The sequence below is a fragment of the Hirundo rustica genome, chromosome 2 (assembly GCF_015227805.2).
Source record: "Hirundo rustica isolate bHirRus1 chromosome 2, bHirRus1.pri.v3, whole genome shotgun sequence".
Classification (NCBI taxonomy): Eukaryota; Metazoa; Chordata; class Aves; order Passeriformes; family Hirundinidae; genus Hirundo; species Hirundo rustica.
This window is the reverse complement of record NC_053451.1, coordinates 48168429-48185720: the sequence shown is the minus strand read 5'-3', so window position 1 is coordinate 48185720 and position 17292 is coordinate 48168429. Positions and strand designations below refer to the sequence as shown.

The window sequence follows — 17292 nt, the reverse complement described above, 5'->3', positions numbered from 1 at the left end:
GAACATACGAAATTTAATAGCCTCCTGCAGCATGTGACTCAGAGTCAGCCACTCCAGCTCTGCCTCAGCTGCTTACTTTCAATTCCTCGTTAAGGAACTGTCCACATTAAATAAATAGAAATTTTAAAAAGGAGAGAAACCTGCTGTTTCAGATTAAAATATGCAGAAGGATGCCTCTGTCCGCTTCATCAAACGCGTGAAGTGAAACACAGAGGGAGGAGAGGAGCGCTTTGCTGAGTCACTGTAAGCAGGGATATCTCCAGCTCACGGCTGCTGATCATCGCCACCCAATGCACAGCTCCGGAGGGAGGGGACAGGGAGTGGCAGGCAGCACAGCATTGCCAGCACCACCAGCTGTTTTTCAAAGCACATCTAAGGTGCTGAACTGGAGCTGGGAAATGGCTCACTAGCAATTCTGTGTTAAGCAATGCAGTCAGACGAAAACAACTTACATCAGCTATCTACAGTGAAGAGCTGTCACATGCCTAGTACATAAATGTGGTTGAAAGCAAAACAGGAAGGCAAACAAAAGACCAAATCACCTCAAACAAGACCAAGCAGCTGCATTAAATAAATTTCAAATTCTCAAATAGTCTGAAAGCCAGTCACAGCAGATCTAGTAGCTCTTGTAGCTTTGTTTAGGACTGGGCAAAACCAGGACGGGCTGTCTGCACAAGCTGCACCTGAACACAGCGCAAAGGGAGCTGCTAAATTCTTTTCCACTGAATCATCTAAACAGAAAAAGCACCAGCGTGAAGGGCTTTCAATGGAAATATCTAAGTCTGAGATATGAAGTTATCAGAGATGAGCTAGAAGGACTTGCAAATACACAAGAATGAGAGGTAAATAACTGAAAAGCAAAACTGCTGAATAAACCACACCATTTATAAATGGTTGCTGTTATGTGGTGTATGAGATGAGAGGCCAGCAAGAACACCAGTTCCGTTAAGATTTTCTTATTCAGAAAAAATAAATATGTCCTGATGCCTTACATATGCTTGAGGATTCAAACAAGCACAAATTTTCAACACAACACATCAAGAGAGTAAAAAGTGCCATATGGCATGGAGGCTACACTTAGCAGTAGTGCTGGTGCTGTGACAGCGGTGTTCAGAACACCCCATTTTCAGGAACACAAAGTCAGTGGGATGTTGTTGCCCACACCTCTATAGTTACATCTAAACTTAGGTATGCCTCTGCAGAATTACATTACTTACTCTCTCTTCCTTTCTCCAATATTTGGAGAACTTCCTTCATACATCTTTCTTTGCCCTGCTCATGGGCATGACACAGGGTATGAAAGGTTTCTGCAGAACTGCATTTTGTATAAAAATGACTATGCCAAAAATGTGCTTCTCTTCCCTTTTTAGGTTCCTTTTTAGAATTTGAGTTAACCATTGTTACCAAGATAGCCTTGAAAACGTAAGCTGAACATTAGTACAAACAGTACAGTAATGTTACTCTGTAACCCATAAATGACATGCAGAGGGCTAAGGTTCTCAGCAGATTGTTAACACAGTAAATTAAAGCCAATTAAATTTTTAAAAGTACTTAACTTCTTAGGAGGCAATTAAAATCACATTTTACTTGTCAATATTACTTATTAAAGCACTACTGATGGTTTCAGCAAAATATTTCAGCAAAGCATTTCTCCAAAATGCCTTCATCTTCATCAAAACGTTCTGATAGGGGAAAAAAAAAAAAGTTTCTAGTATCAATGATTCATGTGAACATAATTCCTAAAAGTGTGGGAGGGTTTATCCGAACATTTGTATCACTGAAGGTAACAGAATGTCTTTGACAAGCACTGGTGGGATCTCTCAAAAGTCGCCTAATGTTCTGAACTTCATTGCATGCCTTCCTTTTGCATGCCCTGACAGGCAAGCAACATACCACCTTCAAAGATCAGTAACTTGTTTGCCTTTAGGGTTTGTTTTTTTTTTTTTTTTAATTGGATGCTTAGAAAGTGCTCACAGAAAGCCTGATCTCTACAATGAATGCATGTGCTCCTTCAATTCTTCAGACATTAAGGATGTCATAAAACGCAAACCACTGCAAACTGCAGAGCTGCAGCCACCACGTGCCTGTACAGCCTTTGTGAAGCCTGTTCATGGGCGTGCCACTCAAATTTGGGCCAGTGTGAATACTGGTGGAAGGGGAGAGAGGAAAGTAGCTCGCCATGCATCGTGTTATTTGGAAATGCTCAGCTTCAAAGAATAAGCATCACCCAGCTAAGTCTGATCTTAAAAGTCCAATCACATCTGTTGCTTTTAGTTCCCCTTGCAGGGGCACTCTGGAAACCTGTCTGAGGGGAATATGTTGTGTCAGCACTGGAAGATATACATGAACAGCTTCAAGCTGTTGCACACAGGTAAAAAGGTGCTTCAAGGTGACCAGATCAGGCCGCAGGTTTGCCTTCAGCACTGGTGAGATCACAACCCTGCTGGAGCCATTTGGCTCTCTAAACCCAAGCCCAAACTTAAACACGGTTACTAGAAAGGAGAGAAGCAGAGGATCTCTCCAGAACACAGATCCACAGCTGTACTCCTTGGCACTGGGAAGGCTGTCCTGAAGGAACTGTGCATTAAAACAAGTTTGGCCAGCAACCTGAACAGCATTCAGATACTTGAGTTCCTTCATAAGTGGCACACTCTTCAGCACAGCTCGACCTGGCAAGAAACTTAACGGGCCTGTGAACAATATCCCTCTGTGAAACAAATGAAAGTTCCAACAGGCCTAAAATCCCTTCTTCACACTGCTCAAATAAATGTTATCAGCTGGATGAGTGACCTGAACAGCCCCTCTCACCTAGAAGCCTCACATGGTTGTTTTGGTTTTACCTTGTGACAAACAAAATGCTGTCACAGGATGAGTCAGACTTTGGTCTTGGACAGGTCGAGGAGAAGGACACCACCCTGTACAAGCTGATCTCATGCCAGAGTAGCACTCTTTTTGAATCAGTCTGCCTGTGTGCCTCTGTGAGCAAGCCTGAATGCTAGGCCAAAGTACCTGAAGAAAATGATCGAGGTCACTGAGCTTGTATGCTGGGTTGATCCTATGCTAAGAGCACTTGACAAGCCAATGTTGTCCCTAAATTTGGGACCGAATGATGTGTCACATGGCAGTGAACAAGTTAAAGCTTACTCAAGATCATATGAACCACGTTACAGATAATCTGTCATCAAATCACTTTATCAAGGAACTCAATTTTCATGAAGTTTCTAAACTGCCCTTCTTATTTTAAGAGAGCAAATACATCAGGGAAACTTCGAAGTTCTCATACGCTTTTAGCAAAAGGGACTTTTCGCAGTACTTGTAAGGGAGAACCGGTATTTAAGACTGAAAGATGGTCCTTCGGGACTCCCCCCAGCTATGTCACCTCTCCTTGGTCTGCCACACTTGTGACAAGGGCAGGATCATTACTCGGTGTTGCCCTGGGAGGCCGGTGCAGAGCTGTGCGGGTCCCGTGCTGCGTACAGCAGGGTGGGCAGAGGCCGTATCTGAATCGCACAACCTTTCATGTGGAGATGCAGCAGGTGCCCCAGCAGCTGTTCCAACAGGGACGCGAGACCTTTCCCCCGGCACTCGACACAGCGATGCCAGAGCCAGAGAGAGCGAGATGTACCTCTTCCTGGCAGTGCTGGGTTAATGGTTAGACTTCATTTTATTAGAGGTCTTATCCAACCTGCACAGCTTCATGATTCTGCTAATGAGAGACCAGCTGGTGGCTAACAAAAGTTGCTTTTACACACGCTGACAAGCCGAGACCAGCTGTAATAAAACCTCTAAGCTTTTAGAGAGTGGAGCGCACGACGAACGGCGGAGCAGCCCGCCGCGGGTTCCTCTTCGGCCGCCTGGCCCCTGCGCGGGCTGAGCCGCAGGCCGGGGTCGCGGTGCTAACCGAGGCCAGCGACGCCGCTGATCACGCAGATGCTCGCTGCGTAAGCAGCCCGAACACGCCGCGGGCCCGGGCAGCGCTGAGCGGCGGCGTGCCAAGGCGCTGATGTCTCCCGACCTCTGGCAGCGGCCCCGCGCGTCCCCGCCGCGGGGACAAGCGCTCCCGCGGGCACAGGGACCCCGCTCCGCCGCCGGGCCGCGGCCCCGCCCGCCGCAGCGCCCCACCCGCGGGCCCGGACAGAGACTCCGGGCCCAGATGGCGGCGCCCGGCCTCGTCCTCTGGGCGGCCGCGGCCGGGGGGGCGGCGATGGCGCGGCGGGGGACGCTCCTCCGCTGAGGGCCGCGGCCGCCCCCGTCCCGCCTCCCGGTGTCGCGGCACTGCGGGACGGGGCCGGTGCGCGGCGGGCGGCCCGGCGGGGCGGGGGCGGGGGCGCAGCCGCTGCGCGCCGGGACGGGGACTGGTGCAGCGTCCCCCCGAGCGTGGGGCTGTCAGCGTGCCGGCTGCCGCTCGCCTGTTTCGCTTTCACCTCCCGAGCGCCTGCGGTTTGTTTTCTGGCGCAGGGTTTGAAGCCCGGACCCAGAAATGAGGAAGGTTCTGTGCGTGGAGCCCGTCATTTTCGTCTACATTTTTGCGTTTTCCCTGACGAGCCCGCTGGTGCAGCAGTTCATCTACCGGCGGCTGTGGGAGCAGGAGTACAACTCCACTTTCGTGAGCGACAGCAATGTCAGTCACTGCGAGCAGAATAAGAACAGCTCGGCTTATATCAAACAGAAGGCAAGTGGCGGGGGAGGAATAATAATTGTAAATAAACTTGCAGCCAGGAGGTGCTGTCTCGGTAAAACATCCTGTTTTATAACCTTAAGCTTTAATTCTCCGGAAAGCCGCAGTTCTGTAAGCTGCTCTCACTTCACTCTCTCCTCGCTCTATGCTACGCTGTAGGTGGTGATAGTGCTTTAAAGACAATGATTTGTCTCCAGGAAGATACTGAGGGAAATTTCCTATTTTAGCGGGAGTTGGAAATCGCCCGAGAGCATGGGGACCGAATTAGCGGTGGGCTGACATTACCGTGGGCGCCCCCGGAGGCTCCTCCTCCCACGACCATTGTGCTTGTTGTGCTTGTCTCTGTGCGTTGTCTCCGTGGCTCCTACTGTGCTTTGTAACCATGTGAAGTTTAGCAAATGCCCCGTAATTTTGAGAAACAGGATCTAGCTTAAAATACGTGTATTTCACAGGAATTACAGGAAAGAGGAACGGGGGAAATTAAAATAATTTTTTTGTGGTTTTTTTATAACGTGGAAAAACCCCCCCAAACTATCTTTGCGTTATCAAGTACAGTTAGTGGTTTGCCATTCAGAGGACTAGTCTGCCTTGTTGGAATACAAGGACGTCAGGATGACAGGATCCCATGGTCAGTTACATTTTTAGCACTCTTCCGTAGTTCAGTGTGCTGGATAGCTAGTTGTTGACCGGTATCTCTTCCATTGCACTTCAAATGCAGTTTTAATGCTACATTTAAGCAGAGCTAACTGTGAGCTGCCAGGAGAGGAGATGGACATTCTCCATTTCCCTTTCCCCTCTCACCCCGTGTGTTGTATCTCGCAGTTCTGCAGTTACAGGTTATAGTTCGGATTTGAGTGGGGCACTGATTCAACAGAAAGCTCATCTCTTGTTTCGGGGTTGTTGGTTTTGTTTTTTGTTTTGGTTTGGTTTTTTTTGTTTTTGTTTTCGTTTTTTTTTCTGAAGCAGTACACTGCTCTGGCACACTCAGTGGCCACATGATTTCTGTGTCTAACATGGGAGTAGCAGAGGGAACATATTTTCAGAAGAGGTGCAATAGAACCATACTTGTCAACAACAACTGGCTGTTGGGTTGGATAAAGTGAAAGGTGAAACCAGTGTAGGCTTTTACCAGAAAAGTAAATTATTCACCGTATAAATTACACAGAAGTTGGAGTTACAGAAACAGTCAGCTGGCATTCTCTTACACTGCTGAAAAGATGGTACTTGAAAATTTTTGCTCACATCCCATATTTCAATCTCTGGTGTGCTGCGTATGTGCAAGACTGAACGCCTGAGTTTATCTGCCTCATTTGACATATAAAAGGAGATTGTTAATGGTACATGCTTCCAGTGAAGGTGATCAAAGAAATAATTCAGGACTTTTTGTGTGGCATATGTTCTTTGTCATGTGACAGAAGCTGGTCTTAGTAGAAAGAACGTGAATGTAAAAAGGTCAATAGAATGGTGGTCCAGCATGGCTTCTGGGCTGACCCATGGAGGTAATTACCAGTTATTGTTGGAGTAATGCTTGTATGTTACTCCCAAAAAGTGTTTTCTTTAGTATTAGCTCCCCATTTGATGCCGTGTCTCACCATTTTCTGTAAGCATACGATTCTAATTGCAGAGTCCATCAAGAAATCTACATTTCAAATGCGTCTTTGCATTTAGCAACACTCTCAAATTCAACCTGATTTTAAAATAGCCATCACCTATCGTTCAAGATATAAGACTTCATAGATCTTTTTGCAAAACACTGAAGCAGAGTGCTTCATTTCATCTGAAGTTTAGATAGCATCTCTGATGTAATGGCATATTCACACTTTACAGGCCTTTTGTTTACAAATTATAGTTAATTTGATATTTGAGAACATGAGTCTTTCAAGTCAGTAGTTGAATAATGACCAACAGAACTTCTTAGTTTCCCTTTCCTGCCAAATTTCCATTCCCTGCATTTCAGTGATTGCCAATAGGGCATGAGCTTTAGAACAATTACACTCTTGTCTGGATGCCTCGCTGCATTTTTATACCACACTCATTACTGTAGCGTAACAATTTTAAGTGCTCAAAACACGCAATAATTAAAGTGCAAATGGGCCTCTGTGCTGAGTAATAGTCCTGTGTGTGGGCCAAGGAGTAGATCCAGTAACTTAATTCCAAACCCTTTTGGGAGGAAGTATGAAGTAGGTGTTCCAGATTTTCCAAGACCTTCCTAACTGAATTAGGTTTATAGATGTTGTAACTTTTGCTGTAAGGCCCTGTTTGGCATTAATGTTTAAAAGAACATCTTTCTTAACAGTTAATTTAGTGTAAGTCCTTATGTTCTGAGAATGAAGAAGCTCTATACTAATCTCACCTATTTCAAAGCAAAATGTAAAAGGAAATTGAAGACAAAAATCACTTGGAGACTGCATAAAAGGTAGAATATTGTTCAAAATGGTTCTTTGCAGAATTTAGATTAATTATTTTTTACAAGTTGAAAAAAAATAGTCATCTTATAATCAAGTGAGTTTAAAGGTAATTTGAATATAAACTGAGGCATTCTGATCAGCAACTTGGATAATCCCTTTTTTAAAATATCTCAGAAAGAGCTATATTATTAATCATTAACCATTGTTAATCATCCCACTGATTTATTATCCAATCCATTCATTTCCCCTTGCTTCTCAGTAATATTTTAACTTATGAGCCTGTGAGTTTATCATGTCCTTTATATTGTTCAATCTCAGGTGCTGTGCTTCTCTCTGAATTTAATCCTTATATAAGTTACTTGCTTCCTCATTTTCGTTCTTTTGATTTTGAAATAGGTGATTTTAATATCTATTTCTGTCCACTGTAATTTTTCAGAGTAGAGTGAATTTGCTGACTAAAAAACTAGACCTTTCTCTTCAAATATATGTAGTTCCCTTGATTATTTAATGGAGTAATGTGATTTTAAAGCAGCTGAAGATTTGACCTGTCATTTTCTATATTATTTTCCTTTGGCTTTATAAAACCATAGAGTGGGCAGTTGCATGCCTTACACTCTAAATGGATTTTTCCTGTACTTATGTCTGTAGTCCTCTTTTCATTAGACATCAATTTTTCTTATCTCTGCAAGTTCATAGTCATGTGTGGTATCTGGATGTGTAGCCATGCTTTTTGTGTTGCACAACTTCTTCCAAAACAAGGACACCCAAGACTGGGTTTTTTTTAAATTTTTCAATTTCACACTTTGCTATGGTCTGGCAATAATCTTTTTTTATGTGGTTAATGTGAGTTGAGATGATACATTAAACATTTAATTTTATTTTTAATGTAATGGCATTTGTTTGGTGCTCATGTCTTTGAACAAAACAATCCTAGTAAAGAAGCGATGTCTGCAGCTATATAGAGTTCAGTTTGTCAGCAGCAGAGGAGTTAAAGATCAGAATAACATTTTCCATCTCAGTTTATTCAGTCTTCATGGATTTGACCCTTCCAGAGTGACAGCACTGCTGGCCAGTGGACAGGATGTCATGAATGCTAAGGCAGTGAGACACCATAAGGGAAGGGAGCAAAAGACTTTGCAGTGCTGGGGTTCCTGAAGGCTTTCCTTGGGAACCTCAGGATCAGTTGAATTTTTCTCTTGTAATAAAACCTGGTATCTTGTAAACAAAGGAAGAGATTGAACTAGAAATTCATGGTCTCTGCCTATAGATATAAATATGAATTTATAAAGCATTCAGCAGCTTTTTAAGATTGCCCAAAGTACATTCCTGTAAGTTTTGGGGGTTTTTCATAGTTTTGGATGCTACTCAGTCAGAGTAGAACCTGAAACCTGGAGTATAGATGGCTTGAATACAGGCTGAGAAGGGTGTGGGCAGACTTGCACAGTCGTACCTGTTGCTGATTGAAGAGCACAATGCCTGCCCACATCAGTGTTATGCCTCAGAACACTCCAAGAAGACTTTCAGTAGACTTTACCCTCTGCATCTGAAACTTTATGTTAGCTAGTATAAAGGGTTTGTATGAATAAAGTTGTTCCCTTTTCCCCTGCTGTCTGAACAAGTGTTTCTTCTGTCTGATCAGATGGTTGTCTTTGAAAGGAGTGTTGTGGCTGCTCTCATCAGGTCTGCATCTATGCATTAAAAACAAGATCTGAATTAGCTTGCTGAGTGTCCTTTAGCAGCTGGCTTCATAACTATTTTATTTTTCTTCAATTAAACATTCTTTAGTTCTTTTTTTTTTCTGCAGCCGTTCATTCTCTGTTAAATGGTTGTTTTTCAGTTACATTTGATTTTTATACTTCTGTTAAAAAGAACTCTGAAATTTTCCCCATAATGGGTGTTTACAGTTTATTTTTGTAGTGTAAACTGCTGTTCTTTATGTGACTACCTGCTGTGGTGTTATCTGTAGAGACATCACTGCTTTGGATAATTTCTGAACCCAGAGCTTTGCAGGGTTTGCAAAATCCATTAATTCACATACCTGTGAGTCAGTAGAATACTTAAAGCTGTATTTCACATTTTTGGTTGTTACTATTGTTTGTAGTAGTAGTAAGATTGTGCAGTCAGATGTTAGAGCGAATCATGATCTGTTTACTTGTATAGTGTGCTCTAGTCAATGAATTGTTTCTTGTAACCCCCTCAGTAGAATTATTTGGGAACAAAAACAATGTCCTGTGAGGAGGGAGCATGGGGTGTGTTCCTTAATCAATGACTGGCTTACTACTGATTTCTGAGCAGTATTAAAATAGCCCAGTGCCCTTTTGCCATACCCTGTATTGTAGGAGATACTTGCAGTTAAAGATACTTACAGCTCTTGTAAGTGCATGTTCAAAAGGATTGTTCTCTTGTCTGCATTGAAACTTCTCTGTCAACAGTACTTGTAAGACCATGTCTTAAGCATTAAGTTTTGGGTTAAAATGTAACAGGGAATGTTTGAGGAATATTGAAGATCAAATTTGCTAAAGTCTGGATGTGCAATGTATTTTATTACAGCCTAGTATATCATAATGCCATATAATCTTATAAAACTACATTGCATGAATAATGTTTTATAATAGTATAATTTATAATCTATAAACATGTACAGTTGTATTCATTAGACTGCATACTAATAATTATGTATGTAATGTTGCTACATATATTTTTCCCCAATGTATTATAGTGTTTACAATTATTTTTATTTTCTCTTTGCAGGAAGTTCAAGAAAAAGCCTCTGTTTTTAATATGCAGTTGGACTTAACTAGGGCCATTCCCAGCCTTACAGTTGCCTTTGTCATTGTAGCTAATGGGGATCGCCAGGGACACAAAAGGTCTTTAGTTTTACCATCAGTGGGAGCTTTGATTTCTGGTATTAGCTTCACTGCAATATCATATTTTTCCTTGTCACTCTCTATCCTATTTGCAGTTGCATTTATTACTGGAATGTTTGGGAGTCTAGCAACTTTCCTTGGAGGAGGCTTTGCTTACATAGCAGAGGAGTGTCATGATGAGAAGCAGAAAACAACACGAATAGCTGTAGTGGATTTGATTTTTGGAGTTGTATCTGGATTGGCAGGACTGTCATCTGGCTACTTTCTAAGAGAAATAGGCTTTGCATGGACATTTGTGGTAGCGTCTCTGCTCCATGTCATTAATATCATCTATATTGTATTTTTTCTGGAAGATACCGCAGGCGTAGCTCAATTCCAGCATGAAGCACCTGTATCCTGGAAAGAACTTCTTAGGGAGACATTTTCTGGAGTGTACATGCTTTTTAAAACTGCCCCGTATAAAAAGAGAATTTTAATAATTGTCTTACTTTTTGCATTTATGACTTATTTGTTCACTCTGCTGGGTGGGACTTCACTTTTTACACTGTATGAACTGGATGAGCCGCTCTGCTGGAATGAAGTATACATTGGATATGGAGCAGCTGCATTCACTTCTGTGTCGCTGACCAGCTTTTTAGGAGTTTACTTACTTTCCAAATGTCTCAAAGACATTTATATTGTTTTTATTGGGATCTTTTCTTACATTGGAGGAATGATCATGACTGCCTTTGCCAAAACTACCCTGCTTATGTTTTTAGGTGAGTTCAGAATCAGTTGTTCCATGGTCAACAATGTATATGAAAATACTGCTGTATTATCTGTAGTGAATGCAGGTGTTGGATACTGCATGTACCACCTTGAAAGGGTCATAGACAGGTAAAATATAAATGGTTCATCAGACTGATCTAGGATTTAAAAGATGAACAGTGTGGAGAAACAATGGAATTACTTGCTTATGATTTGGTTTTAGTGCCGTAGAAATATATTTGATTTATTAATTTCTCTGTTCTTGGATAATTGTGTCTCAGTGCACATCTAGTCTGACTTTTCTGTTGCATTTTACTATTTGGGGAACTAAGTGTTCAAAAGTATATGACTGATACAGTTGCAATATATTTGTAAAATCCTGGATTTTAATTACTTCAATGTCTCATGGCTGCTTTACAGTGAGGGTGCCATCTTTGTTCTGCTTTATGCCTATACCTGTTCTCCGATCCATGCTGTCAAAAGTGGTTCTCCCTGGTGAACAGGGTAAGTAGAATTGTTTTTAAACAATAAAATAATATGGTACTTCAGAAGAGAGATGCACAAAGATTACCTTTAAACAAACAGATCTGTATTGGTGTTTTAAGATTGCTTTTCTTTCAAGTTCTGTAAAATATGAGCCTGTGTCTTGATATTAATGGCTTCTGGTTCTGAATTTAATATAAACAACATTGTGTTAAAAACTGCTGCAAGTTTCAACTTTCAAACAAAATACTGGTCTTAAATTAAAGACCATGGGGAACTTGAAGCAGAAGAATGCTCAAGATTTACACAAGTGTGATTTCACAAGGGCTTCTACATTCACAAGATTTTGGCATGCAGAGAAAGATATGCTTCTGTTATTTAGTCAATTTCTCATGTACTAATTTAGAAAGGTAAGCAGAAGGTGGTCAATCTTCATAGCACTTGGAAACAATTAGAGTTGGATCCTCAGCTATGGAGCAGGAGCCCAGCTTCAGGCCTGTGGCTTCTAACATGTCCCAAGAAATGTAACATAATACTTCTCAAAGTCCTTTCCTTATGAAACACAAAAAAAAAGCATGTCAGGACTCAAAATATGGCTCTAATATCCCATATTTTGCTTTTCAGTGTGTATTTTGTAGATTTTGGGAAACACATACTTTCTAGAAATATATTCCTGAGTTGATTTGTTTTATTTTTTAAAAAGTTAATCTTACATACACTAAAACAAAGGTCTCTTTGTACTAGCAGTGCTGAAATACACCTCTGGTATTGAGTTTCTTGGCATTCTTCAGGGCTTTGGCTACTTGAGTAGTTTGATGCAGGAATCAGGTTGCCTCTTGTCATGCTTTTCTGCTTACCTAGTGTGATTTTGGTTATGGTCCTGTAACTATGAATGCAGCTTGGGAAAAGTCACTGACAGGATAGACTGCCACCCCAAAGGGTAGTTCAGTCCAAAAACTGTTGTTTGCTTCTTTTCAGAAATGAGAAGGCAGTGGTTTTAAGCTGAACCAGCAGTCCTTGTGGAATCAGTCTTTTCCACATATAAGACTGAAGATTAGAGAAGGAAGAAACAAGAAAGGGAAAAGTAAGAATGAAGTCAAGAAGTGCTTCTAAGTGGTAAAGGATGGAGTTATGCACAACATAGGTAGTGAGGATGAACAGGTTAAACTTCATGTGATAAGCAAACGCAAGAAAGTGGGCATATGACAGAATAATAGTAAAGAAAAAGAATTTCCATCAACAAAGTGTGTTGTTTATTTGGTGGGTTTTTTCTCATTTAGAAGAACTAGTATTTTGTAGGAGTTGCTACAAAAGACACTTTCATAGCAAAGTATGATCCTCTAGTGCTTGTAACTTGTATACTTGCAAAAATACTGTCAACAGATGTATCTTTTGAATGATGTTTAAAAACTTCAGTACTTCGAAGAGATTTTGTTTTATTTTGTTTTTAATTTGCCCATTTATTTTTGGCAGGTGCTGTGTTTGCTTGTATTGCCTGTTTAGAAGTTGTGACCGGCACTATGTCAATTTCAGTTTTTAATATTCTCTATGCAACTACTGTTGCATGGTTTTCAGGCTTTAGCTTCCTACTATCAGCAGGCCTTTGTCTAATTCCACTGTCTGTCCTGTGGTAAGTATGGATCAGGAGGGTTCTTCTGACTGCCTTTGCCAGTAGTTTCTATTTTGACGTGAATTGAAACTGAATAGTTTAGTGCTATAGTTCTCAAACTTTTCTATCTGCTAGTGTGCTGTAGTGGCTCTAGCTTCACACCTTTTCCCTGATCCAGCTACCTTCCCTCCACTGCGTGCTGTGAATTTCCCCCAAACTGAAACCTGTCCTGAATGTACTGCCAGTAGGATACACCATACCCTTGAATGCACATGTGCCTTCCCTTGATTTGAGACCTTTACGTGGTCTTTCTTCCAGGAAAGCCTTGCCCACAGATCATGTGAACGGCATGAGCTTAATTTTGCCATTTGAGCTCTTCTAGATGCTAGAGTTATAAAATATGACAGTCACCCACTGGGTTTAATGGAGAGCTATCTGTCCTAGTCTTTGGTCATGGGTACCTTGTGACCCAGTGCCATTAAAATCTGTAAAAGATTTTAAAGCCCAAAAGAATCAACCTCTAAACATGTTTCAAAAATAGGCCTCTATAGTAGTTTGTGTCGAATCATATCTAGTGACCATCTAGTCTATGGACAGTAGAAATACCATTCATGAGTACTCATAAAGCAAAGATCCCTTTACATTATTTTCAGTATAAATTACTTCTTTTTAGGATGCTGAAACAAAAATCTAAATGACATAAGAATCACTTTTCATTAAATATATTTACAGTTGGGGGATAAGATGTTTTTCTTAGAGGGTGGAACTCTGGCTGGACACTTGTATATTTTTTCCTAATACTTAGACTTCACCTCAGTCACCTTTTATCTCTGCATCAGCTGCATTTTAATATCTAAATAGGCAGTGATAATGCTGTAGATTTAGAACATTTCACATAATTTCAAGTCTATTCCTGCTTCAGTATAATTCTTTACACAGTCTTTACAGAGAGGCCATACTAATGGTAATTTAAGGTAGTGATGGATCTTAGAGCTGAGGGAATTGAAGCAACAGGGTATTGTGTGTGTGAGTAGAATACTTTCCAGTAAAGTAATAAAATAATTGAGAAATTCAATTATATTAACAAAGGCACAGTAAGTACTTGGTCTATTAATTACCTTTAGTTCAGTGTAAGTAAAGAAAGTGTCTGTTAAGAAAGCAAACTCTGCTGCAGAAAAGGTAACTAAAACATATTTACCATCAGTCCATCTTGCATTCAGTACTCTAGTACATCACCATTAATTTCTGATAGTTATTTTTCTTTACCTTCCGTTTAGTTTCAGGTATCTGATCTTTTGAATACCCTTTCTCTGCACCTTTCTTTTCAGGGTGTCATGCAGTGTTACAGTTGGAGAGCAGAAAGGGTAGTTGTTCCAGTCTGTAGCAGGCAGAGTAGTTTAGTACTGTGCTCAAAGGCAGCAGTAATGATATTGTCTGACTTGTGTAATTAGGGCAAAGAGTGTCATTACTTTTGTTTACTGAGACACATCACCAGCTTTGTGCCAGAGAGGATGGCTGCACAGAGCTACCCTGCGTGTTTGTTGGTGTTGAATCAGCATGCTGTACTGAACTATCCCAGCTAAAGATCTGTCTTATCTCTGTTTTACAGCTGGCTTCTGTGCACAAGCTGGAATGGGGAGGACTTGGCTCTGCTGGTACCTGAAGAAGTATCCAGCATAGAGAGCGCTGATAGTTGAACAAAGGATTCACATACTCGGGATTTCTAATCTGACATGCAGTGGCAGAGATTGTTATGTCACACAGAAAACACAGAGATAACACAACAACAATCTCCCAGTGGCCCTGCAGCAATAAGCACTAAATTGGTACCACTCAATACCCAGTCTCTTTTTAGCACTTGACTAAAACTAGCTCTTAACTATGGAAATAGGCTGGCAATTGAGCTTAATGCTGCTTCAGTGTGAAGGAAAAAATACGGCAGGGTGATATTTTTTCCACTTACCCTTTCTCAGGTTTGAGAATGTCAGCTGTGGATTGTGATACATCTTATACCACTCTAAGCTGGGTGACAGAGATAAGCTTAGCTGCCCAGAGGATGCTGGCAATTCTGTTGAAGCCATTGCAGCCTGTGCCAGCTGAGGGTGTGGTCCACTGTGTACATCTTGAAAGGCCTGTCTTAACACTGAAGCCCTCAAACTATCTAAAATTACTGAACTAAAAAATAGTTTTTATCAGAAAGCAAACTGGAGGCAGTACTTACACCTGCAGTAAGTACACTTACTGTTCTGCAACTAGCAGAGTGTTTAACATAAGATGTGCGGAGCTTGCCTGTGACTTAGTTCTTGAAATGGATTTTCACACAGAACTGTAAAAAAATTTCCATCTTGCAGAATGTGAAGTTCAACCTAAACCTACATTTTACAGAGGCCGTATTGCACATTTATCAATTTCCATATATTAAGGACTGTGTACAGACATCTCTGTTTTGTCCCAGAGGTACTTGGCTTAAATGTTTCTTTTAGTGAAAAGCTGTGATAGCATTTCTTATCTGTAGATCTTTATTTTTTTAACAACCCTGAAATGAGGTGATGGAATCAGAATCATGAATCTAATCATCTTGCAACGAATGCAGCATAATTTATGAGCACTTGAACAGCACTTCTAATTTTCAAAGCACTTTACAAATGCTATTTAAAACATCCTTCCATAATAGATACTACCCTCTCTGTGGCATAAAGAGAAATTAACAGAGAGGATAAGTGACATGCCCAGGGCCCCAGTGCAAACTGGTGAGACTGCCAAACCCAGGAATCAGTTTCAGCACTGACTCCTCACCTTTTCCCTTAAGATCTTTAAGTAGAAATTGTCCTGAGTAGTAGGTTCTGGAATGCACAGCACAGCAGAAGTGTGAATAACACTCTGTTAAAGACCACTCCCATCTGCTGATTTTGTTAAGTTTGACAGCCAATATTGTTCTGATCTCTCAAGTTTGTGTGTGACTCTTTCCCCCCCAAAACAGATAAGGTAGAAAAAACCCAAAAATGTAAAGTGGTTGCCATCTAGAGAATGAAGCCTCTAGGAAAGCAACTACAATGACTTCACATGCACACAGCATAAGATAAAAATGCAGACAGACATAGCATGTGCTGTATAATTGATGACCTGCTTACAGCCACTGATACCCATCCTCTGAACAGACTCCTGAAGAACTTCTCAGCGGTACTCCACCAAAAAAATAGTAATACCAAATCATGATACTTTTATAGATCCTTTATAACTGAATGATTTCATTCTTTCCAAGTTACGTATCATGATCAGAGAAGCCTGGAAGAAGGTTCAAATAAGTTAAAGGGAGAACTTACAATATTCAGGAGACTACTATCTGCTCATCACAGGTGAAAACAGGACCATTTATCCAGGCCAGAGGGAATGTGCTAACACCTCTAGCCAGCTCTTACACTTCTGTCCCAAACTCCCAAGACTGATGTTGGCAATTAAAGATCATTAGCTTTCTCTCAGTGGTTTAGACAAGAGCCAGAAAATAAAACTGCTTAATGCCTTTGAGGTGCCCAAGCTACTGCCAACTTGTTGGAAACATGAGCTGAGTTCTACAATAACCAGTGGGTCCAAAACATTATAATGAGTACTTGTAGAGAGATTAAGAAAACACTGATGTAAAGGATTTTAGCACAAACATTACATTGTCTTCCTTGCCTCTTATTATGCAGTTATGCAAGGCTTTTTGAATTTAACTATTTCGCACAAAACTGCCTGGAAATAAAAAAAACAAATGCAGAAGGGGTGTGTACCTTCACTTGCTTTTCTTCAGTGCACAGCCCTTCTAGCACTCAGAAGCTCACAACAAAGCGAGTGGTGCTGTGTCAGTCCAACTGAGGACAAGCACATACACCTCAGGAATGGCTTTGTTATGATTTGATATAATTGCACAAAGTACTTCCTGTTTGCAAAGTATTTCTGGTAGATGGAGCATTTAGAACTGGCTATAAATTTAGGGAATAAACACATGGAGGATATGAACTGTGTTTTTAAAATGCCTGACGTGGTGCAAGCTGAGGAACCAAGTACTAATCCGCACCATATTATTAAAGCAAAATCTTCTAAGTGTATAATAATTTCTTTATTTGTGTATAAATACAAATTATTTTGACATAATAGTAATAAAGTTTGTTTTTTAAATTCTGTTGCATGTGTAGTTCTTGCGCTTTTAAATTTAGTTTTGACAAATGGCCAGTGGCATGACTGATAGAGGATTGTTGGTGTAAACAGGAGCAGCACTACGGTACCATCTATTTTTTATGGTCATAACAAACAGCAGAGCAGGACTGTGCTTTTGCTTCCCTCCTGCACCTGGGGAGAGGAAAGGATGAAACCCAGAACATTGGCACCAAGAGGAGGTGGGGAGCTGCAGAGGAGGGACTGCACTGTGACCTCCAAGAAGTCAGGCTGGGGGCTTGTGTTGCACCTGCCAGAGCAGTGGAGCTGGAAGTGCCATCCTCCCCTTACCCAGGCCAGATCTGT

At 41.2% G+C, this 17292-nt stretch overlaps 1 protein-coding gene across 1 annotated transcript; it reads left to right on the top strand.

The window, feature by feature from the left end:
* The first annotated feature begins 4338 nt into the window (after window positions 1-4338).
* On the top strand, window positions 4339-16950 carry SLC46A3 (solute carrier family 46 member 3). Its single transcript, XM_040056945.2, has 5 exons — window positions 4339-4672; window positions 9838-10711; window positions 11121-11204; window positions 12657-12813; window positions 14402-16950. Exons 1-5 carry the CDS (start codon window positions 4481-4483, stop codon window positions 14487-14489), a joined length of 1395 nt encoding a protein of 464 aa, XP_039912879.1. The 5' UTR covers window positions 4339-4480; the 3' UTR covers window positions 14490-16950.
* The last annotated feature ends 342 nt before the right edge of the window (window positions 16951-17292 follow it).